The sequence below is a fragment of the Wyeomyia smithii genome, chromosome 1, assembly GCF_029784165.1.
Source record: "Wyeomyia smithii strain HCP4-BCI-WySm-NY-G18 chromosome 1, ASM2978416v1, whole genome shotgun sequence".
In the NCBI taxonomy this organism is placed as follows: domain Eukaryota; kingdom Metazoa; phylum Arthropoda; class Insecta; order Diptera; family Culicidae; genus Wyeomyia; species Wyeomyia smithii.
Window position 1 is genome coordinate 34481114 of NC_073694.1, and position 27722 is coordinate 34508835.

Here is a 27722-nt window from a genome sequence, read left to right on the forward strand (position 1 = left end):
TCTATCGAAGCCTACGTTGAGACGGTTCACCACTTACTTACTTACTTACTTACTTACTTACTTTCCTGGTGAAACATCCCTCAGGAATTCACCTGCGTCACATTGTTACGCCGACGTCCTCGGTTCATAGCAGCTTGTCTGCAGTTTCTTGAGAGTCCCACACTTAAGTCGGAAGGAATGCGGGTACTTCCCAAAAAATTAAGGGACTTGCAGTTCCATCATCCGAGTTTCCAATCGTTAGTCCGTTTTCGTTGAGCTGTGGCAGATCATGCTGGAACATGGCTTCCCTACGAAACTAATTAAGCTGACTCGTATGACACTGGAGGGATCAAAATCGTGCGTGCGGATAGCTGACGAGACATCAGTCTCGTTCGTAACGTTGGATGGACTGAAGCAGGGGGATGCGCTCTCCAACTTACTGTTTAACATCGCTCTTGAGGGTGCAGTAAAAAGAGCAAATGTGGAAAAAAACGGTACGATCATCACGAAATCTCACATGCTTCTTGGCTTTGCGGACGACATCGATATCATCGGTATCAACCGTAAGGCCGTGGAGGAGGCCTTCATACCTTTTAAGAAAGAAGCAGCGAGATTGGGACTAGTCATTAACTCTGCCAAAACGAAGTACATGGTAGCTGGCAGAGAGCGTGGGAGTCCCCGTGGTGTTGGTGCGGAGGTGGAGATAGATGGGGAACGATTTGAAGTGGTTGACGACTTCGTTTATCTTGGTACGCTTCTGACATGTGACAACGATATGAGCCGTGAAGTGAAACGACGAGTTGCAGCTGCGAACAGGGCTTTCTACGGACTGCGTAACCAGCTAAGGTCCCGTAGTTTGCAAACTCGCACAAAACTAGCGCTGTATAGGACGCTGATACTCCCGGTGGCCCTTTACGGACATAAAACATGGACGCTGAAGGAAGCTGATCGACGAGTGCTCGGAGTTTTTGAGCGTAAAGTTCTGCGATCGATACTTGGCAGGAAACTGGAAGATGGAGTGTGGCGCAGACGCATGAACCACGAGTTGTACCATGTATACAAACATGCTGATATAGTGAAGGTAATACAGCGGGCAAGCTTCAGTGGGCTGGACATGTAGCCAGGATGCCTGACGAGAGAGCCGCCAAAACTATCTTCAGTAGAGAACTTGGAAGAGGCCGTCGACTCCGTGGTAGGCCTCGCACGCGGTGGATGTGCGCGGTGGAAGAAGATGCACGATCTGCTGGTGTACGAGGAGACTGGAGAGCGGCTGCCCAAGACAGAAGAAGCTGGACATCTCTAATTCTTTCGGCCCTAGACCGGTTAACGGTCCGTTAGCCAACAAAGGTAAATAAGTAGGTCCGTTTTCGTTGCCTGGGTCCATGCCGATTGTTCCGGTCCGAATTTACATTGCTTGCTTCCTGTACTAATGATTTTTATGGCTGGCTTGTAAGGCCTGCACCAACCCCCTGTCTCGCCGGAGGACCATCGTGTCAGCACTGTTTAGAGTCCCACGCTGACACCAGGACGTCGATCAGCCGCCCCTAACATGGAGAGCAGACGCTGTTTTGAGCCGCACCATCTTGGTGAACAGACGCTCAGGTTGGCGAAGCATTTCCTCTACTGCCGAAATATGGTTAGTGCGCCTATGGTCGCGTCGCACCTTCTCACTTAGCTATTGCCGGGTTGGAAACATTGCCCAGGCTACGCCAACCAGCTGTGTCGATGTTTCAGCTGGCAGTCTATTGTGATCATGTGACTCGTGGAGGCGTGAGAAAGGAAGTTGTGAGGACGGGAGCTAAGTTGGTCGTTCCTTCCAGGTTGTCAACTCACCTTTTAAAGCCCTAGACGGTTCACCATGGTAAACTCCAAACCAGCGAGTAAGAAGCTAGCTAATGTTCCGTACTAGAAAACCGTTAGAAGCCTTTGATTATCTCTGATGTTTTATGTTTTGACGTACAATTACGTCTTACGGCAACATATTGGTTTACAAATTGAGAAACCGAAAACATCGAGAGCGTCACGAAAATTGCCGACTTTCAAACGCTTTAAACTCAGTCATTTTTAATAGGATTTCCTTCATTCTTGCAACAGTCGGTTGGAAAATTAGATATGCGTTCACAAAAGTGCGACAAATTATAATATTGTGATGCTAATAATCGTACTATTGAGAAATGTAGACCTTATTTTGTCCAATCAGTTCTGAAAACAAAACCGAATATTAAGCGAAACTTTCAATGGGACGGAGCTTCGTAGACGATATTATGGAAAATAAAACGAAACACTTCTTTGCCTTTTCCCATTTGCAACGTTATGGCGAGTGGTAGGAAAATATCTACTTCAATTAAATGATTTCAAGGCGCTAAGAAACGAGGCTTTCGAGGGAAACTCAGTGGATCAGAAGCTTCGCAGTCAACAGAATACAAGAAAAAACGAAACATTTTTTCTCATTTCCAATAGCTCTACTGGCCGCCATCTAGAAAGCGAGTGGTCGAAAAATATCAACTACTTTACAATCACATAATTTTGGGGCGCTTAGAAGCGCCATTGGTGTGTCATAATAGTGAAAACCGGCAAGTTTGTTTCATAACCCGTCATTGCGGATTGCCATATGCATATGACGGGCGATGATTCTCGTTCTGTTGTTAACACGGCAGGATTTGCTATAATTTTCAGCACTTCAACAGCTACCAAGTATTCCATAACAGCCAGCAGATACACGGGTGCTCCAGTACCAACGCAATTTCTTTAGCACTGAACACGATGAATTCGGTCTATCGAAAACTAGAGCCCGGTGCCATTGCTTTGCAATGGTGGTAAACTTTTTGTTGACTCCATTAAACTCACTTTTTTAATTTTTTAAGTGTTTTGTGCAGACAAAAAATTGTTTACAGATGAATTTTTAGTACCGTAAACTGGGGTGACTTTGATCACTGTACCTCTTTTTTGGAAATGTGCTAAAAAAGCGCTCGTAGTGCTTAGGATTTGTCGTAATCTTCACTGATTGTGTGGATATGTATCTGCACTGCTACTATTCATGAATTTCGTGCTATTTGAACAGTGTTTTTCATGCTAAAATATTAATTGAAAATAAAGTGTATTTTTGGCGATTTTTGTTGCATACAAACAATCAGTTCAAGCAGATTCAAAACAACAAGTTGCAATACGTAAAGTTGTTTTATTTTGTTCCCAGATTAGTTCTTAAGACGAACAAATATTATAACAATGCATTTCATTGTTATTTTTGCAAGTTTTTCCTCGAAGGCAATGTTGAGTCCCAATAATCTCCACAGCGTATTACATATTTCTTCTTAACAAAAACCCAAGACGTGAAGTAACATGCAAATTTGGACAATTGCATAAGTCATATTTCACGTGGACTGGTTTTTGATGATTTTAGACCACCTTCCCTCTCAGTGGATAATCATTCATAAATATTTTAAAAATTTTGTATGAATCTTGGACATTTGTCAACATAAACTGTTCACGTAGAATGTGAATGGCCCCCAAATTGCTCTCCATATTTATGAACTCGTTTAAGTCGTTTTAGGCTGTTTAATTTAGTGAAAGTAGCAAAGCGTTACTCCAAATTCATCATGAAGTGATCAAAGTCACCCCGGAATGATGATTGGTCTAAAATTTTTAGAGCTTATTTAAAAACAGTAAAATTGTTACTAAACTTTTGAAGTAGTGACTGAATCTTTCTCAATGCATGCCAGTACTTATTTTAGAAATATCAAACAATATTGTTTTTAGTATATTCCGAAAATATTTAAGATACAATCAAAAAAGTGATCAAAGTCACCCCAGTTTACGGTACGCGGATTTCGGAAATTTATTGATTGAAAATGTTTGTCTACGAGAATCTGTTAAACTTTTCTAAATTCAATGAATTATATTTGTTTAATATGCTTTTGCTGACTTTGTTCTACTCCCGCAAAAGACATAAATAACCAGCACCCTTAAATTGTAACTGATTGCTTTTCGTCTTTTCTTCCAGGATCACAGCTACAAAGGCGACCAGAAAGATATTGGTTCGTTGATAAATATCCAACCAGTCGAGAAAGACGATAAAATTCTGCCAGAAGAAACAACACAACCAATAAGCTCTGTTATTGAGAGTGTTAACCGTAATTGTGATACCAGTGGAACTGACATATCCTTCACCGAGTCCACTGCCTGCAACGCTTCCGTTGACACTTCCAATACAGCAGCTGATCTAACAAACGCAAACCTAGCGCCACCAGTACGGGAACTCGATGAATCACCCCGGAAACGCGCTCGACAAAAAATTGTCCGAGAGTCACTTTCCCTGTTGAAAGACTCCGACAGCAAATCAAAAGTCGTGGAACAAAAAGACGACGACTGTACTAGTCCTACCTCGAAGCGGCCTATAAGAAACCGCATCAAACCTGTAGACAAAGATTTCGTTTATGATCTGACCCATTTTCTCCATAAGGAAGAAGATCTCGAAGATTTTCCGCTACCTGAACTAGTCGTGGATAAGCCTGTGGTATCCCCCATTAAACCTAAATCCGAACCTAGTCGTACACCTTCCGCGTCCCAATCGGCGGAAAAACGAGTGGAAAACAAACGGGAAACCCTGCGATCCCATGCTCCTAAGCCCAAGCTACTGCCACCGGAGTTAACACGGGGAGCAGCTTATCAAATGGCCAAGCGGCAGGTGGACCAAGGTCTAGCAGCATTCTATCGGCTGCCCGAGCTTCCTCAAGAACGTGCCTTTAACCCGGGGAGAATATCTCCGCAGAAAAAACGCTCTGTAACTGGCATCCAAGATTGGCCCGTGATAAAGAAAGAGCGCAAATCCGGGTCGATCACCAAGGATAAATCCGACAGACAAATCAAACGCAAGTATACGAAACGTGCCTCAACCGGCTCTATTCTGCCGGAGTTGATTCGAGAGAAGCGAAAATCCATCCCCCGGCGCAACAGTGTCGTTCCGTTGCCCCAGAAAATCTCCGCTTCGATAGAGATTCTTAATAAGTTGAACGCGTCCCGAAGTGCAGCGGGACTGGAGGTGGTCCGGATGACCGATTTTCCGGTTATGGTAAAGTGTCCGACCGAGGCCGAATTCCGTCGCTACATAGAGGCTCACCTGACGGATCACCGGGCAAAACTGTCTCAGGTTAACCTCAACGGTACCACAGCGGAAGATGTTGGTATCGTTTCACTGTCGGCAGAGCCTCGAAAACGTATCACCCTAATGCAGCGGCTGCAGGAGAACAGAAGCAAGCGATTACAGGTAAGAATTGGTAATAAATAACCATGCGACGCCATAGATTCTCATGCAATGAAGACACTTCGTAATTGACATTTTTTTTGCTTCCACAGCAAACTACCAGCCCGGCCAAATCGGATGGAACTGCACCAACGGTACCTTCGTCTCTAAACGGGGACACTTCCAAACCGTTGAAAGTAACCGAATTGCTGCAAGCCAAATTAAAAAGATGTTCATCGATGTAAGCTTAGCTTAGCGAAAAATGAATTAGTTTTCATATAATTAGGACGCAGTTTTTAGTGCTTTACTTTCGCTTTGGTTTCTCGAAAGAGACAGATATGAGATAGATCAACATTATTGAAGCATTTCAATTGGATTTTAAGTTTTTAACAAACAATTTTTATTCGGTTACCAGCATTTGTTTTTGTGCGCACTGCGTATTACGTTACACTAGCATTGTTTTCAGTTTGTACGATAACTTACCGCCAGAACCTTACGTATTCCGTAGTAGGATTAGAAACTAGCATTAAATTTGTGATTGCTAGAGGTTATTTTTCACGACAAACATACAATTGTTTCAACCTGTGAAGGGAAATCTAGTTCAAAACCAACCTGAGTGTGTGTGTACCGTTTGGTTAGAGAAAAGTAGTAAACTTACTACGAACGACTTGTAAATAAAACAGAAAAACCGGCAACGGACGAAGTAAGGCTAGTTGTATTTTTTATCGTCTGAAGATCCATTGTCGTTATGTGCAGCATCAACATCATCATCCTCTTCAGCGTCGGAGTCCTTCGCTTTGGCTTTGCTTTCCATTTTTTGGTACAGCACACCTTGGGTCTTTTCCAGATATCCCGGTAACCAAAATACTGCCTGTACTAATCTGAAGAAGTAGCTAGTTGACATTTAAATGGCAAAGTTAGAAAATTCAAAACTTACCTAAACAAAACCCAACCGGAAAAAACCAAGCACAGAACTGTGCCAGAAGTCTGCATCATTGCAGCATAGTCAGGAACCACTTGTTGATTCTTCATCGTCGACGGACGTGTGAACTATCGCAAATGTTTTCAGCCTTAAGACCTAAAACTGCCAATTTCTAAGTAATGAATTCTCGGAAAGGCACCTCTGGTAATAATTTTTTATAGCAATGCTTACGTGTGAAATATCGAAACCGAATGTTTTGGCAATCTGGTTTCTAAGGAAACGATAGTTAATTGGACTGACCATTTGATTCTTTGTTCGGTTCTCCTTATGTATCTCAGCAGCACAACATACGACACGTAAACAAAACAATTTCGTATAGGATCAATTGCACCAATTTATTAATATAAAAAACAACAGTCAAAAATACATTTTTTTAGTCGCTCGCTACCCGTTCAGTTGTAATCGGAGGAACTCCTCGACGAAGGATTGCTCACCAAAGTCGAACCCCTGATCGACCGTTTCGGCCACTAGTTCGTCAACCAACTGGTCAGAAATGCGTGAAACTGTGCCCCAAGGTCGTTCAAAATTTTCATTAACATAAACAGGATTCTCTGCCATTCGCCGAACCGCCTGAAGCCGATCTCGGCAGACTTGTCGTTTCAGCTGGGTGTAGAACTCCTGGCGGCGTTGGGTACGCTGTCGGCTGGCAACTTCAGTGGCCAAATCCAGGTGGGACTGTACTTCTGGGATGGGTTTTCCTGACGGGGTACTCTTCGGTTCAGTGCCCTCCGTGGGTGAAACGATTTCCAGGTACTGGAGATTGCGTGAGTAGTTAACCTTCTGCACTTGAGGTGGAACAGGGACACTGTGAATGAGCGGAAAGATGCGTTCTGTGTTAGAAAACTCGAACTACTTTTGAATAATAAGCTACACGTTAGTTTAGAACGCTCTGCCTTTTTATATTGACCATAAAAGGATATGCGGAATCCCGCAGTTTAACGAAGGAGGAGGATTGTGGTACAAGCAATTTCGAGTCGAGATGTTCCTGAAATCCGTTGGATTCTTAATACGCTGACTGAAGATGCGACAGAAGCTGATTTGATTTCTCTATACCCCGGAGCTTCGTGACAACTTGATGTTGGTGCAAAAGGTGGTGAATGCGGGTTTCGTCATAACCTTCTGCGGCTCTTCTGCGATTTCAAGAAGAACGCGCAATGTAGATGCTACTGTAAATCTTGAGAGGCAACCTGTACGAAATCGAGGTGGACATTTCAACATCTTTGGCATATACGTGTCAAACGAAAGTGACCAACTGCGCAGCGGGCCCCCTAGAAAAGGTCTGTTCAAGACTGTCTCCAAAGGAAGTAACATGTGTAGTAGAAGATTTTTCAAAGAAAATATCTACATAGAGAGCATCCCACTATTTTCAACTTTAAACTTTTTTATGACGACAGTCAACCTAGGACAGTAATTTTAGTAAATAAGAGAACAAAATTTGTCCCAATTACTGAATAGGGCCAGTGCCTATTCACCGTGAGGGTTCCATTCACCACTCACTTTTCACTTGTGAGTTATTTTTTCCATAACAAAAAACACTTTTTGAAAAATATTTTCACCGATACTTCAGTAACGCTTTTCTGAAGAATTGGGAAAAATATTTTTCGTGAAGTGTGTGGGAAAAAGTGAATAACTCACCAAACGGGTAAATCTACAATAACGGCATTACAATCGCTTGTTAATAAAATCGAGAAATCGCTTCAAGTCAAGGAAATTGATATGGCTGCTTTTCTTGATATTGAAGGGGCATTCGATAACGCTTCCCATAGCTCAATGCGGTCTACTATGGAAGCGAAGGGTCTGGATAACTGGATTATCAGCGACGCTTAGAAATCGTGAAATTTCAGCTGACTTGGGAGGTGTGCAACTAGCTATCAAATCGATTAAGGGCTTTTTTTTCTTCATCTATAATTTATTTGACACGGCACAAATACAATTTAATGTTTAACGGCGCCAATTATATCTGGTAGCTTACTTTCTAAAGTATCTTAATAACTAAAAGCAAATTTTTTATCCTCGCTGCCGACTACGAGCTGAAACTAAATCTAACTTAAAGCTAGACTGCCCATAATCGCATATTTGTAACATTTGCAAAATTGGTTGTTCGAGCAATTCGCACTTTTATATTTTGACCTTAAATGCATTGTTACTAATATATTCTCGCAAATAGACACTTTAACTAAACTTAGTGTCATGAAGAAAGCACTACTTTACACTATGTATACATTGAATATTACTTTTGAAGTCAAATTGGTTGACATTTTTGCAATGATACATTTATGCCGTCACTTTCAAGCTACTTTTGGAATATATCACATGGAAAAAGAAGTTTTTCATGTATTCAACAAGCATGAGCTGAACATCAGAAACGGATCACCGGTGGTTGGTTACCGGACCAGAATAACTTCCGAGTTCCAAAGGATGCAGATGTGGATTTGGATGGAAACTTTTTCGACAAAAAAGTTGAAAAATTTAAGTAGTGTGACAATTATGTGGTTATTTACGCTATGTGACAAAACAACTTGGTATTTTTTACGACTTTTTTCACACAAACATAAGCATATTTTTCCAGATGTAAAAAGTACATACTATTCTAAGCATTTCCCAATAAAAAGCACGAAATCCATAAAATGTCGAATGTTACAATTATGCGATCACAGGCAGTAGAATGTTTTGCATTAAAAGCACTGATTTGTTGTTTGATGGTTTTCCATCGCCATAGGTAAGCAGCATATTGAATATGTCCGCTTTCTCATTACCCGGTATCTAGCAGTGAGAAGGGACCCACGCTAAGGTAATCTGAAACGATTTTTCGGATAAAGCACTCAGATGTTCCCGTATTTTCCCCAGGAAATACGGAGAGTGCTTAACATCTTTCATCGATCGGAGAGCCTCAAAGGAACTGAGACTATCCGTAAAGATGAAATAATGGTCCGTGGGCATTTTTTCGATAATCCCTAGGGTGTACTTAATTGCAGCCAATTCTGCGACGTAAACAGAAGCAGGATTATCGAGCTTATGGGAGACGGTTAAATTGTCATTGAAAATACCGAAGCCAGTGGACCCATCAAGAAGTGATCCGTCAGTGTAGAACATATTGTTGCAGTTGATGTTTCGATATTTATTGGAAAAATTTTTGGGGATCTGCTGCACGCGTAAATGATCCGGGATTCCACGAGTTTTATCTATCATGGATGTATCGAAAAACACAGTAGAATCAGAAGTATTTGATAAGTCGACACGATTTGGAATATTCGAAGAAGGGTTAATATTTTGGGACATGTGATTGAAATACAATGTCATTAAACGGGTTTGAGAATTAAGTTCGATTAACCTTTCAAAATTTTCAATCACGGGACGGTTCAAGACCTCACATTTGATAAGAATACGAGAAGACAGGCTCCAGAAGCGGTTTTTCAATGGTAGTACTCCAGCTAAGACCTCCAAACTCATCGTATGGGTCGACTGCATGCAACCTAAGGCGATACGCAAACAACGATATTGTATTCGCTCCAGTTTGATCAGATGTGTGTTTGCTGCGGAGCGGAAGCAGAAACACCCGTATTCAATAACAGACAATATCGTTGTTTGGTAAAGCCTTATAAGGTCTCCTGGATGGGCTCCCCACCATTGTCCGGTTATTGTACGAAGAAAATTCACTCTTTGTTGACATTTTTTCATCAGATACCTCACGTGACAACCCCAGGTGCCTTTAGAGTCGAACCAGATACCAAGATATTTGTGTACCAAAACCTGAGAAATCGTTTTACCCATTAATTGTGTTTGAAGCTGAGCAGGTTCATGCTTCCTAGAAAAAACTACTATCTCAGTCTTCTCCGGAGAGAATTCGATACCTAGCTGTAAAGCCCAAGCAGACAAATTGTCCAAGGTATCTTGCAATGGTCCTTGCAAATCGGCAGCTTTGGCTCCTGTAACAGAGATTACACTGTCGTCTGCAAGTTGTCTTATCGTGCATGAGTTTGCCAGACATTCGTCGATGTCATTTACATAAAAGTTGTCAAGAAGGGGGCTTAAAAATGAGCCCTGGGGAAGACCCATATAGCTAATGCGAAAAGTTGCCAAATCGCCGTGCGTAAAATGCATGTGCTTTTCGGACAACAAATTGTGCAAAAAATTGTTTAAAATTGGAGAAAATCCTTGTCGGTGAAGTTTGCCCGAAAGAATGTCAATAGAAACGGAATCAAAAGCCCCCTAATGTCCAAGAACGCAGACGCCATTTGTTCTTTGCGAGCATACGCCAGCTGAATATCTGTTGAAAGCAGCGCAAGACAATCATTCGTCCCTTTGGCACGGCGGAAGCCAAATTGAGTATCCGATAGTAGGCCATTTGATTCGACCCAATGGTCTAAACGACGGAGTATCATTTTTTCCATCAATTTCCGGATACAGGATAGCATTGCAATCGGCCTATAAGAGTTGTGATCAGAAGCTGGTTTCCCTGGTTTTTGGATGGCGATCACCTTCACTTGCCTCCAATCCTGCGGTACAATGTTTTGCTCCAGGAACTTATTGAACAAGTTCAACAAGCGCCTCTTGGCATTGCCGGGTAGATTCTTCAACAAGTTGAATTTGATTCTATCTAATCCAGGCGCGTTATTGTTACAGGACAGGAGGGCAACTGAAAATTCTGCCATCGTAGAAGGCGATTCTATCGCGTCGTGGCCCGGAGACGCATCACGAACAATATTTTGCTCAGGAACAGAGTCCGGACATACTTTCCTGGCAAAATCAAATATCCACCTACTTGAAGACTCCTCGCTTTCGTTGACCGTTACGCGATTCCGCATTCTTCGGGCTGTGTTCCAAAGAGTGCTCATCGATGTCTCCCTCGACGTCTCGTTCACGAACCGACGCCAATATCCGCGTTTCTTTGCTTTAGCCAAGCTTTTAAGCTTGGTATCAAGCTCCGAATACCGTAAATAGTCGCCGGTAAAAACCTCCCTTCTGGTAGGCCAAAAACGCGTCGGATCTTTGCGTGTAGACATCGGAGCACTCTTGGTCCCACCACGGAGTGGGAGGCCGTTCTTTAATCGTTACGCCGGGATATTTCTTCGTTTGGGCTTGCAACGCGGCGTCGAGAATCAAGCCCGCGAGGAGGTTGTATTCTTCAAGTGGTGGATGATGTTGAATCGAATCGACCGCTTTTGAAATCATTTCCTCGTATAACTTCCAATCGACATTCCGTGTGAGGTCATACGGAATGTCAATTGGTCGCATGCGAGTTGACCCGTTTGTAATTGAAATAAGAATAGGCAGATGGTCGCTACCGTGAGGATCGAGGATTACCTTCCATGTGCAATCCAACCGTAGCGACGTCGAACATAAGGATAGATCCAAAGCGCTTGGGCGCGCTGGAGGTTTCGGGATACGTGTCATTTCGCCGTTGTTTAAAATAGTCATGTCGGAGTCATCGCAAAGGTTATAGATTAAAGAGGAGCGGTTATCATTGTAAGGGGAACCCCAAGCCACGCCATGAGAGTTGAAGTCTCCCAAAATCAAACGTGGCGAGGGAAGAAGTTCTATTAAATCAAAGAGCAGCCGTGATTAAGGGCTGTCATCATGGAGAAATACCTCCACCCTCCTCAATAGGCTAGCAGAACTCAGATACAGTCATCCCAGTGTTATGGGCCAACGAATATTATGGGTCAGTCTACACTTTGTATTGGTTTCTAACACATTTCAATAACTTTTAATAGTCAAATTTAAATTTAGTGAACGTTCACCAAACCTGAATTTGACTATTACTTGTTAATGACATACGTTAGAAACCAATATAGAGTCCATTGGCCCATAATACTGGGATGACTGTATACTGCCGCTATTCGCATAATAGTCTTATGTAAAAGTTGCGAGGCCTGTGTAAATTTTGCGAAAATGGGAGCCATTTTCATGAAATCAGTGTCAAATGGAAGGTCTAGTTGCCCCATAAGACCCTATTGATTTGTTTTGCAATCGGACTATTACGTTGCCTGTTATGTTTAAACATGTGAAATCCAGCTATTAAAAGGAACATATTCCGAAGACTACTTGAACTCACTCACTTTTCTCAGAGAGGGCTGACCCGATTTCCACAAAATTAGTGTCAAATAATAAGTCTAGCTGCCTCGTAACACCCTATTGAATTTTACTGTAATCAAACTGTAACTTCGTCTGTAATGTACCGAAATGTGAAAATCACGAAACTTCATCATCTCAAAAACTACACAACCGAACATAACTAGTGGCATACGAACGAGTCATCTCTCAAAGTTACAAATATCAAACTTCATAACAATTTTTTTCTTCATCTAAATAACACTTTGATATGTGGCTTAAAAGTTATGGAAAGATAAGAAATTCAAAGACTATTTAAAACTATACCTGCTTTGACCGATATATGTGGCCTCAACATAATTTAAATGTGGTGTCGTACTATTTGAACGTTCCAAATTCATTGATTCCTTGCGATGTGTTTCAAGTCTGCAAATGCACGACGAATCGGCCTTTGAATATGATCAAACTCAAATAACAAATCGTTTGAAATGATTGGTTTTATCGAAATGACAACATCCTCGACTTTAGGCTTCTGTACATCACCTTAATTCTGAATATATCATATTGGGTGGTATTCGGTCATTTTCAGCAGATTTTCTGGCATCAATCCGACACCGGAAATACCCATATTGGGATGTATTTAGTTATTTTCGATGTTTTCCAGAAACTAAAAGTGGTCGTCTTTAAATTCAAAATGGTGTCCAGGTTCTATGTTTGCTTTCTATGCATCATCTCGATTACGGAAATATCCATGTTGAGTATTATTCGGTCATTTTCGACTGTTTCCTAGAAGTTGCCATTTAGCAATTCAAAATGGTGCCTGAGGTCAATTGTTTGCTCACTGCATCATTCTGGTTCCTGTTTTTCACAAACCGGAAGTCGCCATCTTGGATTTCAAAATGGTATTTAAGATAATTTCTGGCCTCTGAGCGTCATTCTGGTTGAAGAAACACCCATTTTGGGTGTTATTCGATCATTTTCGGCTGTTTCCCAGGAGCCGGAAGTCACCAGCCTAGAATCTAAAATAGGGGTCTGTGATTGATTTCAGCTGCTGTGTATCATTCTAGATCCGGAGACACTCATGTTAGACGGAAATCGGCCATTTTTGGCTGTTTTCCAGAAACCAGAATTAGCCATCCTACAATTCATAATGGTGTCTGAGGTCAATTTACAGCTTCTTGCAACATTCTGGCTCCGGAGATACTCATATTGAGTGGTATTTGGTCACTTTGGGCTGTTTTTCAGAAACTGAAAGTCGTCATTTTGGACTTCATAGTTGCCTTTGAAATCAATTTCTGTCATCTGGGCGTAATTCTGGTTCCAGAAACATTCATATTGGATGGTATTTGCTCATTTCCGGCTGTTTTCCAGACACTGGAAGTCACCATCTTGAAATTCAAGATTGTGTCTGTGATCAATTTTTAGCTTCTGAGCATCTTTCTGGTTCCGGAGATACTCATATATAATGGGAATCGTCCACTTCAGGCAGTTTTCCAGAAACCGGAAGTTGCCATCTTACAATTCAAAATGTTTTCTGAAGTAGATTTGTGGCTCCAGTGCATCATTACGATTCCGGAAATACCAATATTGGTTGGTACTTGGTCGTTTGCCGCTGTTTTCCAAAATCGGAAGTCGCCATTTTGGATTGCATAATGGCATTTTGAGACAATTTCTGGATTTTGAACGTCATACTGGTTAAAGAAACACTAATATTGGGACAGTATTTGGTCATTTTCTGCTGTTTTTCAGTAACCGGAAGTCGCCGTCTTAGAATTCAAATGGTATCTGTGATTGATTTTAGCTCCTGTGTATCATTTTAGATCCGGATATTATTATATTGGATGGAAATCGACCAGTTTTGGCCGTTTTCCAGAAACCGGATGTTGCCTGCATTACCTACTAAACCATGGTTCTATTTAGTTGATTATTCGCGAGACGTACATAAATTTGTGCAGGAACATGTGCTTCCAGAAGAGGGAGGGGCTTCGAACCATTATGGACATATTCGTCACCTCTAAAAACATTCACATACCAAGTTCGGTTGTATTTTCTTGATTGGTTCTTGAGCTGTGCGTTTCAAATTTGTGTTTCATTTGTATGGGACCCCTCCCTTCTAGGAAAGGGAAAGGTGTCAAACCATTATGCACATATCTGTTACCTCTAAAAACATTCACCTCCCAAATTTGGTTCCATTTAGTTGATTAGTTCTCGAGATGTGCAGAAATTTGTGTTTCATTTGTATGGAACCTCTCCCTTCCAGAAAAAGGAGGGGTCTCAAACTATCATAGGAACCTTTATCGGCACCATAAACCCCTACATACAAATTTTCACGTCGATCGGTTCGGTAGTTTTCGAGCCTATATGGATCAGACAGACAGACAGATCGGACTGCATTTTTATATTTTAGATTACAACATCAATTTTTTAGAACCTAAAGAGTGAATATACATTTATTGGATTGTAAATTTATTTTTACAAATAACAAGTTTGAATAAGAAAGGCTGGGTCTGACCGCTAGGTGGATTACTTTAGGTTTTTATCTTTGTAGATAGAAGAAAAACTTGTTCTACAGTGTTATAGCTTTATTAATTTTAAGTTACTTTGTGAAAAAAGTAATCTCCCAGATGGTCTCAAGGTACGATGCTGGCCTCACAAGCCAGTTGTCGTTGGTTCGAGTTCCGACTCGGGAGAGACTATTAGTGTCAGTAGGATCGTAGCGCTAGCCCCGCAATTGTCCTGTACATCAAATAGTCGGCTGCGAAGTCTGTGTATAAATAAACAGAAGGTCAAGTTCCGAATCGGAATGTAGCACCAAGGCTTTGCTTTTTTGTAAAAAAAAGCTTTTCTCTATCTTTGATTTGAAAACAACCGATTTATATTGAAAAAACACATTTTGCGCTCAAACTTTTTTATTTCAAGTTTGATTTCAAAACTGTCTTCGAACGACTTTCAGAGCTTTTTGAAAGAAACAATTTGCAATGCTGACATCGTAAATATCTCAATTTTACTCAAAGTTATTAATATTTTTCATAAAAAATATGCGTTTTTCATTTGTATGTCTTTTTTTTTGGGGCAAACATAATAAATACCTTGTGGTGCAGGGAGACTCTGTCAATTTTTTTTTCGATATTGGTACATAGAATATCACGCGGAATGGTTGGTGTCTATTCACGTCGTCTGTGCTGGGAATGCGCACATGTGGTTGGTCCATTGTTCGCGTAAATTTGTCCTTGAAACTTTTTATCAATATTTTCCGCTTACCAATGAAATAATAATGATAACTAGCGTATTACAATATTGTTCAACATTTTATCTATCCATCAACATATTGGTTATTGTCATCCATCATGTGGTTATTCTGTTATTTGAAATCTGACGCAACATTTGCCAGTTTTATTTCCACTTTTACAAATGCATTCCAGTGTAGAAAACAAAGACGTAGTCCCACGTCAAAAGAACTCATTTAACAGAATGCCGTTTTTGCCAATTAGAAACTGAAACTGCTGAACATTTACTCTACAATTGTGGAGCACTGATCAATCAAGGGATATCGTTATTTGGAAAGGGCTTACTGGAGCCCTGTAGAAATCTGGCAAAGTGACCCTGGTAAAGTATTTTTTCGTCGCTTTTTTAATCCTTTACAAGCTTTCATGACCTCATCCAAGCCTGACGGTCCACAGTGTGTCAACATTTCGCAATATCTCTTCGATTTCTGTCGACAACTCGTTCGTATTCACCGTTCAACCTCGAAATGTTGTTTCTAACAAATCGCGACCGTCTCTCCAAACTCTCCAAAGCCGGCGATCACAACCCCTACAGCGAACTTATGCATCATTATGCAATATTGGAATCACACGCCCGCGAGTTAAGTTTTACCACAGCTTCCAACAAGATCTGACCCCTCCGGTGCGTCTACTTCCTCACTCAACAGCCCAAACGTTGAAGTCGCTTACCACCACCATAAGATGGTCCCTATATAAAAGAGTGGCCAAAATTACCAAAATGCGAATTTCCTATTCAGGATGTTTTGAGCACATGATTTTGTAGTATTTTATCTATATTTTCATAATTTTTGAATGAAATCTTGATACAAAAAACGGTTCATGTTGAAAAATGCCTTCAAAGTTACCTATTTCAGAAACGGAGAAACATAGTTTTTCTGAATATTTTGGAATATATAAAAACCTACTAAAGCAATCATGATATGTTCACATATGATTGAAAGCTTATTAAATTAATTCCCCAAAACAAAATGGGTAATGGATTTCAACCCTACAGAGTCAGTCGCAAGCCACATTGAAAATATGCGTAATTTTCCTAATTTTGACCATCAAAAACATTAAATGTAAGCACGTGTAAGCACAGCACCTGATAGTGTGTCTGAGAGCCCTACTTGTGCCCTTCAAGAATATGTGTTAAAAGTTTGCGGAAAATTTGCGTTTTTGGTAGAAAAAGATGATTAAAAAATTTCCATTTTTTGCAATTTTTGAATTTTTGGGTGATTTATCAACAAAGTTTTTCGTATATTAGAGCAATTTGGTACAAAACACACATGAAATTATAAGAATAATTGGTTTATTAGAATATACGTTGTTTAAAACATATGTTAAAAGTTTGAGTAAAATTTGCGTTTTTGTAGAAAAAGGTAATTTAAAATTTTTAATTTTCTATGTAATTTTTTGGAGTTTTATGAAGACTTATCAACGTATGTCATAGCAATTAGGTTCAAAAATATACTGGAAAAACTTAGTGTGATTATTCAGTTGTACACACTTAAGTAAAAAAATATTTTTTTCATTTTGTTAGAAAAAAAATGGTTAATATTAGCAATAAATTGGTTTTCGCGTGTATCGATGTTTTTTTACCAACCCAAAGTTTTTTTCTGAAATTTACTTTGTTAACCCATTACAACATCGCTGAAACAGGTATTAGACGAAGCAAATATTTGCTATTTTTCAATACAGATTTTATTTGCAAATAAAAATCGTACCGAAAATAGTAAATATTTGCGTCGTCTAATACCTGCTTAAGAGACTTAGCGATTATTCATGTGAAATCATACTTAACCGAATAAAAAAATGAATTATTATCCCAAAAATGATTCCCAGTGTTTGTTTTATGAAAACACGGCCATGAAACACCACACGCAAACTTCTCTCACCATACACAAATATAACTGCCAGAGTTAAACAAATGGTTCGAGCTTGCATTTGGGCATTTACTCGCCAGTTACAGCCGAAGTAGAAGCTGTGTACCGGATATGTCGGCATACAGCATAAACAAATGGAGGTTCTCATGGTCGAACTTTACAACACTGCAGTCAGGTGTTTCATACACAAAATTGCATTGAGTTAACCGTCAATCTCACAACTACTCCCACGCATAAACCCGCAATCTCACACATATTATTATACTCTTGAATCATGCGGCTCATATGTCTTTTATGGCTGACTGATTCTAGTTCATTCCTTTGAGTCGGTCTGATTGCTTGTGTATGTGGAGGAAACAAGGTTTTATGTGTGCTTTATAGTTCTGAAGTTTTATTCAAGTGTTTTACGAAGAAGCTAGCAATGTCTAACGAGGAAGTTCATAAGATCGATTTAGTGAGTTTGTTCATACAACCTAGAACAGAAAATGTTATAAATGATTGCATTGAATTGATCAAGCACCGTTTTAAAACAGTTTTTTACAAACAAGACCACAGAAAATTGTATCAACATTTGCTGGCTCTACAATCGAGATTTGCTAAATCGTTTCGTCTTCAGTAGTTTTGTTTGAATTGAATTGCTTTACAACTTTGCTGAAGAAACCATATCTCTTGAATGCTCCTATCAAATGTTAAATTCGTGCGCCATCTCTGCGGACAAATCGCGAACTAACTCTCAAAGCCATAAGAAGCGTTTTACTATTATGTGCATCTTTGCTGAAAACAGTAATCGTTTATCTCGTTCCACTAACGAGTTATTTACGTTTATTCAAAAACACAAGACATTTGCCTTAGTTTACGTGGTTTATAGACAGCCCCATGGCAGTACAAAACTTTTTTTATATGTCATAATCATCTGCAATGGAAAACCAACAATTTGGCACAAAAAAATGAATTTTGGCCGAAAATTTCAATTTTCCGACCATTGTGCAACGGTAATACACCCGTCAGCTCCATGGCTACGAGATCGATCATTTGAACGAACCTTGTAGCTGCTAGAGCAGCTACTGCTTCAGAGTACAACTTAGGCTCGTCCGTCTTGAGTATGAGGGCGTCCCGCCTTCTCTGCACCTTCAAAGTCCTCGGTGGTCATTTAGTTGCCATTCCGTCTTGGCGGTTCTTATCTTCTAAGCACCCTTTTTCTACCACGTGACACCGCTCCGGTTGTATCTCCGGCCCTTGAACATGTTGCGGTGATATCCTGGGGGCATAGCACAAGCAACCGCTTTTCCACATTCTCGGGGACCGCTTCCCGGGGGACTGCTTCGGACGTCATTTTGAATTACAGTATTCTAAAATGCATGTGCTTTACGAGCAGTTTTTTTGACGTGGGACTACGTCTTTCTTCACTATACCAAGGTACCTTCTGGAAAACTGGATTGAACATGTAACATTTTTGGTTGGCGGGATGAAAGATTTTAGATGCTTATAGCGCTCAAACAACTGTTCCGATTTCAATAGTTAATATACCGTTGGAAAGCTAAAACATACAAGATTTGTATAACACGATAATTTTAGATACCATTTTCTTATTACTCCGTGAAAATTGCGGGAAAGTTTGAAGGTCGAATATCCACATACATTTTTCATACGATTGGTATATTTCCCTAACGCAGACTTCAAAAACATAGACGAAATGATTTCACGCATTCAGTCATTTGCTAGCAATGCCAGCCAATTGGCATCGCATTCATCACCCAACGTAAGCGACGAAGAAAGAAAGCAGAGATGCTTCCACGTGATTGGTTCTTCCCCCAATCACCCAAGTTTCCCACACTGAGTGACGCTATAAAAGGACATTCCGTGTTGAGAGAAGCTCATTCCCTGGTCGACCGTCATAGCGAACAGTTTGGCTTCCCTTCGATCTGAGTTGGACCCCACCAGTGGTAATCTAATTCAGATATCGTTGTTGGGATACAGCCCGAAACTGGACGTGATCGGCACTGGGGACCATTGGAAGCCGTTGGAAGGGACCATTGGAAGACTTGGAAGCCATTTGGATGCTGCCGATAGTAATTTGTGTAGGTATAGTGTGTCGTATACCAAGTGTGTGTGTCTGAGTAGCGTTAGCGTGTGTATGTGTGTGGTGTGTGAGTAGCGTGTGTGTGTGGTGTGTGAGTAGCGTGTGTGTGTGGTGTGTGAGAAGCGTGTGTGTGTGGTGTGTGAGTAGCGTGTGTGTGTGGTGTGTGAGTAGCGTGTGTGTGTGGTGTGTGAGTAGCGTGTGTGTGTGTGTGTGTGTGTGTGTGTGTGTGTGTGTGTGTGTGTGTGTGTGTGTGTGTGTGTGTGTGTGAGTAGCGTGTGTGTGTGAGTAGCGTGTGTGTGTGTGAGTAGCGCGCGTGTGTGTGTGTGTGTGTATGTGTGTGTGAGTAGCGTGTGTGTGTGAGTAGCGTGTGTGTGTGTGAGTAGCGTACGTTTGTGTGTGTGAGTAGCGTGTGTGTGTGTGTGTGTGTGTGTGTGTGTGTGTGTGTGTGAGAGTTGCGTGTGTGTGTGTGTGTGAGAGTAGCGTGTGTGTGTGTGAGTAGCGTGTGTGTGTGTGTGTGATAGTATCGTGTGTGTGTGTGTGTGTGATAAAATCGTGTGTGTGTGTGTGAGTAGCGCGTGTGTGTGTGTGTGTGTGTGTGTGAGTAGCGTGTGTGTGTGAGTGTGAGTAGCGTGTGTGTTTTTTTTTTGTTCATGGATTGTTGTGTATGGTATTTTACGTTTGGTGTGTGTTATATACTATGGCAGGGTTGTTACAGTCGGCGCAGATTTCGCGTTTTTTGCGGATTTTGCGTTTTTTGCGGATTTGGCGCGTTTTTACTACTCTATGGCGCGGATTTTGCGGAAAGCCTTGCAACCTTGCTTTCAATTACCTAACAATCAGAGTTCTATGAAATATGGTGGGTGTGTAGTAGGGTGCCAATCACTTGTATGAGAAAAAAGTAATCAAAAAATTTAGGAAAAAAACCCATACAAAATGTTTACCTGCCCGAAAAACACCCTGTGCGAAATTTCAGATCAGTTGGATTCAACATGGAGTAGCGCAAAACAAAGTTAGTCCTTGAGACATCCGAAAAATCATAAAAATCATGATTATTTTCAGATTATACCAGATGTCGACGTTTCATGCATTTATAAGCTATCTGTCACCAAAAATTATTCGAACCCCGAAATTTCATGCAGCCAACCCCTCTTGGGTTCCGATTTTTCACTAGGTGTTTTTTCAGGTGAAAATTTTGTATATGGTTTCTTAAAGTACCATTTTGGTTGGCATCCTATTTTTTAATACTATTTTTTTTAAATTATCTAGACTTCCATTCAAAGAGGACTGAAGTTTTTTTTTGTAAATCGATATATCTGAATAAAGACAAGAGAAAAAAAAGTCGTCAAAGAATGACTTTGAGAAAGATGTCTGAATTTCCATTTAAAAATATTGAGAAAAATAAATAATTGAGATACTACAAAAACAAAATTTTATCGTAACCGTTATGTGCTCGACAATAAAACACCCTTACGTGCCCCCGAAATGGTCCTTCCCGAAAAGATTCTACTGGGGCTTCACTAATAACATAACTCTTTGGATGTTATGTGGTGGTCCTGAATAGATTCAAAATGGCAACTGTAGTCGATTTACGGCCTATGAATGTCATCCCGGCTCCGAAAATACTCATATTTGGTGGTATTTGGCCATTTTTGGCTGTTTTTCATGAACCGGAAGTTGCCACCCTGGATTTCAAAACGACGTCTAGGGTCGATTTCAGGTCATCCTGATTTCGGAAATACCCGTAACCGTATATATTACTTGTTAACATGTTCTGAAACCACATGCGTCTCATCGACGTCAGTAATGACAAGAATTAGAGGAAAGTTGTCAAGAACTGGCGTATAGAAAACCGTCTGGTATTCATTGATTATTCATTGCAACTTTTCTGAACATTTCAACATGGTCACTAGACTGGGACACGGTTATATGGGAAAAAAGAGATGGATGGTTTCTCGCTCCCATGCATTTCGTGTTCCTTATGGGTCCTATAACAACTGTGTAACTTTTCAGATCGATCGGTGAAACGCCCGATTTTTAAAGTTTCCATACGTTTTATATGGGACAAACCAATTTTTTAAAACTTTTTCTATAGAGATGTCCATTTGGCTCCTAAAAATATATCAATACATGATATTTATAGGAAATTTTTTTATAGGAAAAACTCGTCTGAAGACCGCAAGGCCTTGCTTGTGAAAAAAGATATTCACCCCAGACTGATTGAATATCTGACGAAGGGCTCACCATTGAATTTTACTACCAATACTGCTGCAGCATGCTGCTGTTCCAAATTCAACCATGTGATGAGAAATGATATCGCTTGAATTTATCTTCCTCGAAGATACTATGAGCAAAAATCACACTTTGAAAATTAATCCCACGCGAAATTATTTCTCATACTTAAGCAAGTTTGCAATAGTAGCATGCTGTAGCAGTGTTGCTGGAAAATTTTAATGGTGAGCCATCCGTCAAACATTGAATCAGTTGAGAGTGAATAGCTGTTTCTACAAGCATCGTAGCGCCTTACGATCTTCAGAAGAGTTTTTCCCAGAAAAATTTCCTACTAATATCATGTATTGATATTTTTTAAAGAGCCAACTTGACATCTCTTGAGAATAAGTATTAAAAAAGTGAATTTTCCCATAAAAAATCGTATGGAAACTTTAAAAATCGGGCGAAAATGGGGCGTTTCACCGATCGATCTGAAAAGTTACCCAGTTGTTATGGGGCCCATAAGGAACACGAAAAGTGCATGGGAGCTAACATTTATTTTTTGTCCCACCTTAATGGTTACTCTTGAGAAAAAAAAAATTCTAACAAAAACTTCTCTATTTGAAAATCTCTAATTTGTTCAAAATGCATATATCCAATATTGTTGATGTTTCATTTTTTCTTAATTTCAAACTGTTTGTTTAGGTACAAAAGTAAACAAAGCTACCAACGCAAAGCAAAGCAAAGCCTTGGTGCTACAATCCGATTTGGAACTTGCCCTTCTGTTTATTATGCACAGACTTCGCAGCCGACTGTTAAGTGTACAGGACAATTGCGGGGCCAGCGTTACGATCCTACTGATACTAACAGTCTTTCCCGTGCCGAGACTCGAGCCTACGACAACTGGCTTGTTAAGCCAGCATCGTACCTTGAGACGCCTACTTAGCAGTTGCATCAAATCGTCGTTTGAAGCTTTGTTTACAAAAATGTTTACGTACATTAATAATCAGGATGGCCACTCTACCGGGAAAAGCGGGAAAAAGACGGGAATTTCAAATCACCGGGAAAAAGACGGGAAAACCGGGAAATTAGGCTTCACATCAGGAAAATCATCCTCTTGCATGTCTCCTACTAATGTTGCCAATGAACGAGTTGTAGCAAACTATTTCCTAGATCTGGGAAATATAAACATTGGAATAAAAAAAAATCATTTATTTTTGAATTATTATTCTTTTTTTCCAAATTATAACGATCTAAAATTGATGTCATTGAAAAACTATTTTGGCAATACATATTTTTGATATATCTTAGAATTTTCAAGACGATTTCGTTAGGATGTGTTGTATACTGTTTTAAATAAAGAGCTCAAATTTATCGAATTCCTGAAAAACTGTCAAGCTTGCGTTTAGAAATGTATTAAAATTGCTTTTTACGCAGTTTTTGGTTTGCTTTTTCACGTCTTTTTTAATGCGTCTTTTTCAATTTAATGTGAATTTCGGAATTTCCGTGGTTTATCATGCGGATTTCCAGGAAAAGTCGCGTTTTACACCGATTGTTTCAAAAAATATTCTTTTCAAATTGCTTATTCAGAGTGTCGGTTGAATTTATTTTACGGATTTAAGAGAATTTCTCAAACATTTAGTTAGTCCTAAGATCGAAACTTTTCAAAAAAAAAAAAAAATGTTTCGAGATGACAAATCTCAACGTTTTATGAATTTCCAACACATTTACCATAAAAAAAAATTTTAAGAATTTTTTCATTGGTCACTTTGAGGCTTTTCTTCCCGATCGATGTTCGCTTGAGAACAAATTTTGCATGGGAAGATAAAACTTCTAAGCTAATTTAAACGATCGATGATTAATTTTCTTCCATACATTCCATTGGCATTCAAGAGCAGGTTGACAGAGAGTAAAAGCAGAAGAAAGATTGTCAACGATTTTTAGATAAAAAGGGCGCAAATTGCGCAGGTTTTCATGAAGGTACTCGCTAAAGTTGATAAACAGTTAAGGAAAGAAAAATTTTTGAAGGAGAAATATTTTTCAAAGTTTTAATAACACTATTCTCGCAAGGATATTTATAAACATGTAAAATTGATGTTTTTCACATATTTTTTAAAAATAAACCACCGAGATAATTTAAAACCTGTCATCAGGAAAACCTGGAAAAAAAAGCGGGAAATCGAAAACTGATTTTGAGTGGTCACCCTGCATTAAAAAACTGTCACTTGAGACTATTCCATGTTTCTACAGAGGATGTTGTTCAGACTTTACGAAAACATTTTTAATGACATTCAACTTATGTTTGAATGTTAGACCTGAATTCGTGTTGAGGGATTTTTCAACTTATTCGATTGTTTCTACTTTTTCAAGTTTGGCGCTATACGTGAGTTACATATACTTAATCGTTTTAATAACCTAGCTAAAACCTATCTCGTCCTTTTGAATTATTTTCAACAAGATATCTTGCAAATTTTAGTAAAACTTGCTTTTGTTTGCAGCTCACGAAGATTATTAATTACTTATTGAATGTTCCGACAATATACGGGTTTAAATGGTTATCCATCACTTTCCAAATCTCGTCAATCTATTCTCACTTTTTATGTCTAACTTATGTCTCACAGGAATTTTACTCGTCATAATCATACTCTTTTCAACCCGAGAAAATCGCGAGAGAAAAAATCAGTGCTACGGGCATTTTACATTTGTGTATAAAAATTTCCAAACAACATTTTGGGTCAGCATCATTCCTAAACATGGCCGCAGTAAGTCAACTGTCCTGCGTTTGAAGCTAAATACAAACAAGTTATACATATCAGCATGATATTTTAAAGATGGTATTAATTTTACCATGTTGAATCATAAGTTTTTATTAGTTTTTTTTCGGCGCGGATTTAGTATTCACGGCGCGGATCCAAAAACCCGTGGCGCGGATTTTGCGGATTCAAAATTAAGGTTTCTGTAACAACCCTGCTATGGCTATGGCAGAATCAAATCTTTACACCCACAATAGTTTCACGTCAAGCCTACGTTTGTGCACTCAAGCACATACCCTTTAACTTTTTTTGAATTCGCGTATGTACCCCTTTAAACCGACTGATTAGGGCATGCTAGAAATCACTATAATAGTTGACATTCCGTTTCGAATAAGGAATAAATCGATCTGTCAACACTTAAGAAAATAAATATTAGTATGTTATGAGTTTTATATAATCGCATAGAATTGATAGATCGCATTAGAATTGCATAAATGTTATTGGAACTGGATTATTGAAAAGGAAAATTCAGTAACTGAAATGTTTGTTTGTCCTTTGGTATAACAAAGCTCGTTCAAGTGTTATAGTTTGTTAACAGTAAGATTGAGGTTTTTACAATTATTTATTCAATAGATCAAATACACATGAAGATATAACACGTACCAATAATGCAGCTCCACATGCCAAAACAAGCTGAAAGGCGAGTTCGACACAAGGAACAATATCCGAATCGATTAATTCGCAATGGACAGTAGCAGGCAACTGTTTGTCAATCGTACTTTCATACCGTCTCGAGGGATAAAAATAGTTTCACAACAATTTTAAGCCCGTTTATTGCTCAAATTTGTCACCATCTTTCATTTTACTACTAATGTGATATCGTTAAAATGGTTTTTACGACCATTGTTGACAGCTGAATTCCCCGGATCAACCAAAAGATGCTCTTGGTCATTTCTTTTCAATTTTAAATTCAATTTTTTATCTGTCTGCGATCGTTTTCTGAGCAGCATAATATCACAATTTTGGAATCTTTACAATAATTGTTAATGCTAGATGCAAAAACGGTTGATTGGTGCCCCCTAGCTAGTTTGGATGTTCTCCAGATCCGTTATCTTTGATCTGATTTTGAAAGCCTAAATCAGTGATTCAGCTAGAAGTTCTGAGACGAAACAGGCAAATAAAATTAAAAAACTTGTACTAATCCACCAAAAGTCCCGCAATGAACGCCATTAATCAAAGTGTCGCTATTAAACTACTATTACGAGGGAGCAATGTAGCGTGCCAGATTTCGAGTCGTTTCCGATGCAGTCAATTGGATACTGATCAGCAAAGGTAGATAAAGCTGTCACGCCTCCCGTGAGAATGGTAATTAGGCATGCAATTCCAACACCTTCCTTGCTTCGTGAGACAGCTTGACGTTGCATCGATCAAACACAGTTCGTTAGTACGGTATGTGATGAACACTCCGTCAACATTTCAGCCGGGTTTGCCACATCTATCCACCACACGGCAAACGACAATGTGTTTCCCGTCAACCCAGGCGGCGGCAGGCGGTGTCCTGATGCCTGCCTGCAGCTCATTAACAGCGAGAATTCAACGGTATCGGACATCACGACAAGCAGTGCTAATTTGTTTTGCAATCGGGGTTGGTGTATTCGGAAAATCTTTCTTGTAATTGGCTCCATCGTGGGCGTTTCGAACGCGAACGCACAGGACCCTCAGGTGTTGGCGGTGGTTCAAAAGATTAGTTTTATTTTCATCATCATACCCAGACAGGTGTGCAATCCAATTGCACCCGACAGAGACAAAGCGGCATTCATTGGCGTGACCTCGGAGAAGAAACAAAATGATATGATACTTTCATTAATTTAGACTTTTTTTTTCGCCGAAGGAACGAAAAATTGGATCGTCACAACTGATGAAGGGGCGGAAACGTGTTCTATTTATCAAACTATTCAACACCTAGCTCGGATATCCAAAATACCAAAATACCACAAACGTATTCACGAATCATAATTCGCTCAGTTAGATGCCAACTAATCAAAGCGCATCGCGGGTCGTTTCCTGTACAGACGATATCGAACCACGTTTCTCGAACCAAATCGATGACATTTCCTCCACGTGATTTTCAGTTTCACTTAGTCCCAGCAACGAGTGCTCTACGAGGACAGTTGGCTTCGATCGCATGTTCTCCTGTCAATTTATTGTATCCATTCTATTAACTTTTCTGTCAACATAGCATTTTAATTTGAAATTCAAAACTATGCCGATGAATCTTGTCTGTACAATAGAAAAAAAGATAAAAATATAACATAAAATGAATGGAATCAATTTTTTTTTTTCATGAGACCGGAAAGTAGTCGAACCCCAAACGCACAGTAATGGATGCATGTTAGGTAACTCATCGAAGGATCAGCTGACCAACATTATAAAACGTCATTCTGTGAGCGCTTGGGAGACAGCTTCTCCCACGCCACCCAGGCGTCCAGTGTGGGGCTCGAAGTTTATCCAACGACGCAAAATAGTGCAGAAAATCTCGGCATGGCTATTAATAAGTTTCGCCACTAGTACGAGCCGCCAGTAAACATCTTTGGCGGCCAGAGGAGACACGAATCTGAATGGATTCATTGCAAATTTGTCAATATCAAACACATTCCGACATGTAATTGATCGCGAATGTCTCCACTCCAGAGTGGAGCCAGCCTTGGTTATGTATACACTCGCTTGCTCTCCTGGATGCGTCTTAGATTGCAACACGAGTGGAAAATCGAGAGTTCCGCTTGAATTTTTTATTCGACCAACATTCAATACTACGACCTGACAAAACTGTCGACTTTTTTGTACTTGTTTGAAAAACGCGATTTTCTAATTAACTTCTGCATGTACTGTACATCGAAAACAAAACAAAGCAAAAATAAAAAGTGCGAAGTTCCAGAATATTGAAAAGAGAAGTAGGTTGGGAGTGAGTATCAATGACTATCATGGTACAAAACGGGATAAGAAAAAGAGTGGTTTGGCGCACCCACGTCTTTCACCTTCAATACAGGTTGCGTTGTTGTAGGGATGCTGGAGAGATAGAGAGAGAATAGAAGAGAACAACATAAAAGATCGTGTTTTCCTTCTATCATTAGCGATACTACTTACCGCACAACGCACGTGCTGTTTAAAACATTGTTTAATACTAGTAAAATACGTTAAAGAATAAAGTGTTCAAATATATTGACATAATATTCTCATTATATTGAACATTATATTGAACACCTAGTAATCGTGCTGAGAAA

The 27722-nt window shown here is 39.8% G+C and overlaps 2 protein-coding genes across 5 annotated transcripts in view; one reads left to right on the forward strand and one right to left on the reverse strand.

Moving 5' to 3' along the window:
• LOC129718377 (uncharacterized) overlaps positions 1–5925 on the forward strand; it is a 46391-nt gene extending 40466 nt beyond the window's left edge. For all 4 annotated transcript variants that reach the window (XM_055669116.1, XM_055669117.1, XM_055669115.1 and 1 more), the window contains 2 exons: positions 3980–5242; positions 5332–5925. In XM_055669116.1, the coding sequence (XP_055525091.1) occupies positions 3980–5242; positions 5332–5463 (1395 nt within the window). In that variant the 3' untranslated portion in view covers positions 5464–5925. The remainder of the gene's footprint in view (positions 1–3979; positions 5243–5331) is intronic.
• A 941-nt stretch (positions 5926–6866) lies between these two features.
• Positions 6867–27722, reverse strand: part of LOC129718378 (uncharacterized) — a 74765-nt gene continuing 53909 nt past the window's right edge. The window contains exon 5 of the mRNA XM_055669119.1: positions 6867–7005. The gene's annotated coding sequence lies outside the window, so the exon portion shown is untranslated. The remainder of the gene's footprint in view (positions 7006–27722) is intronic.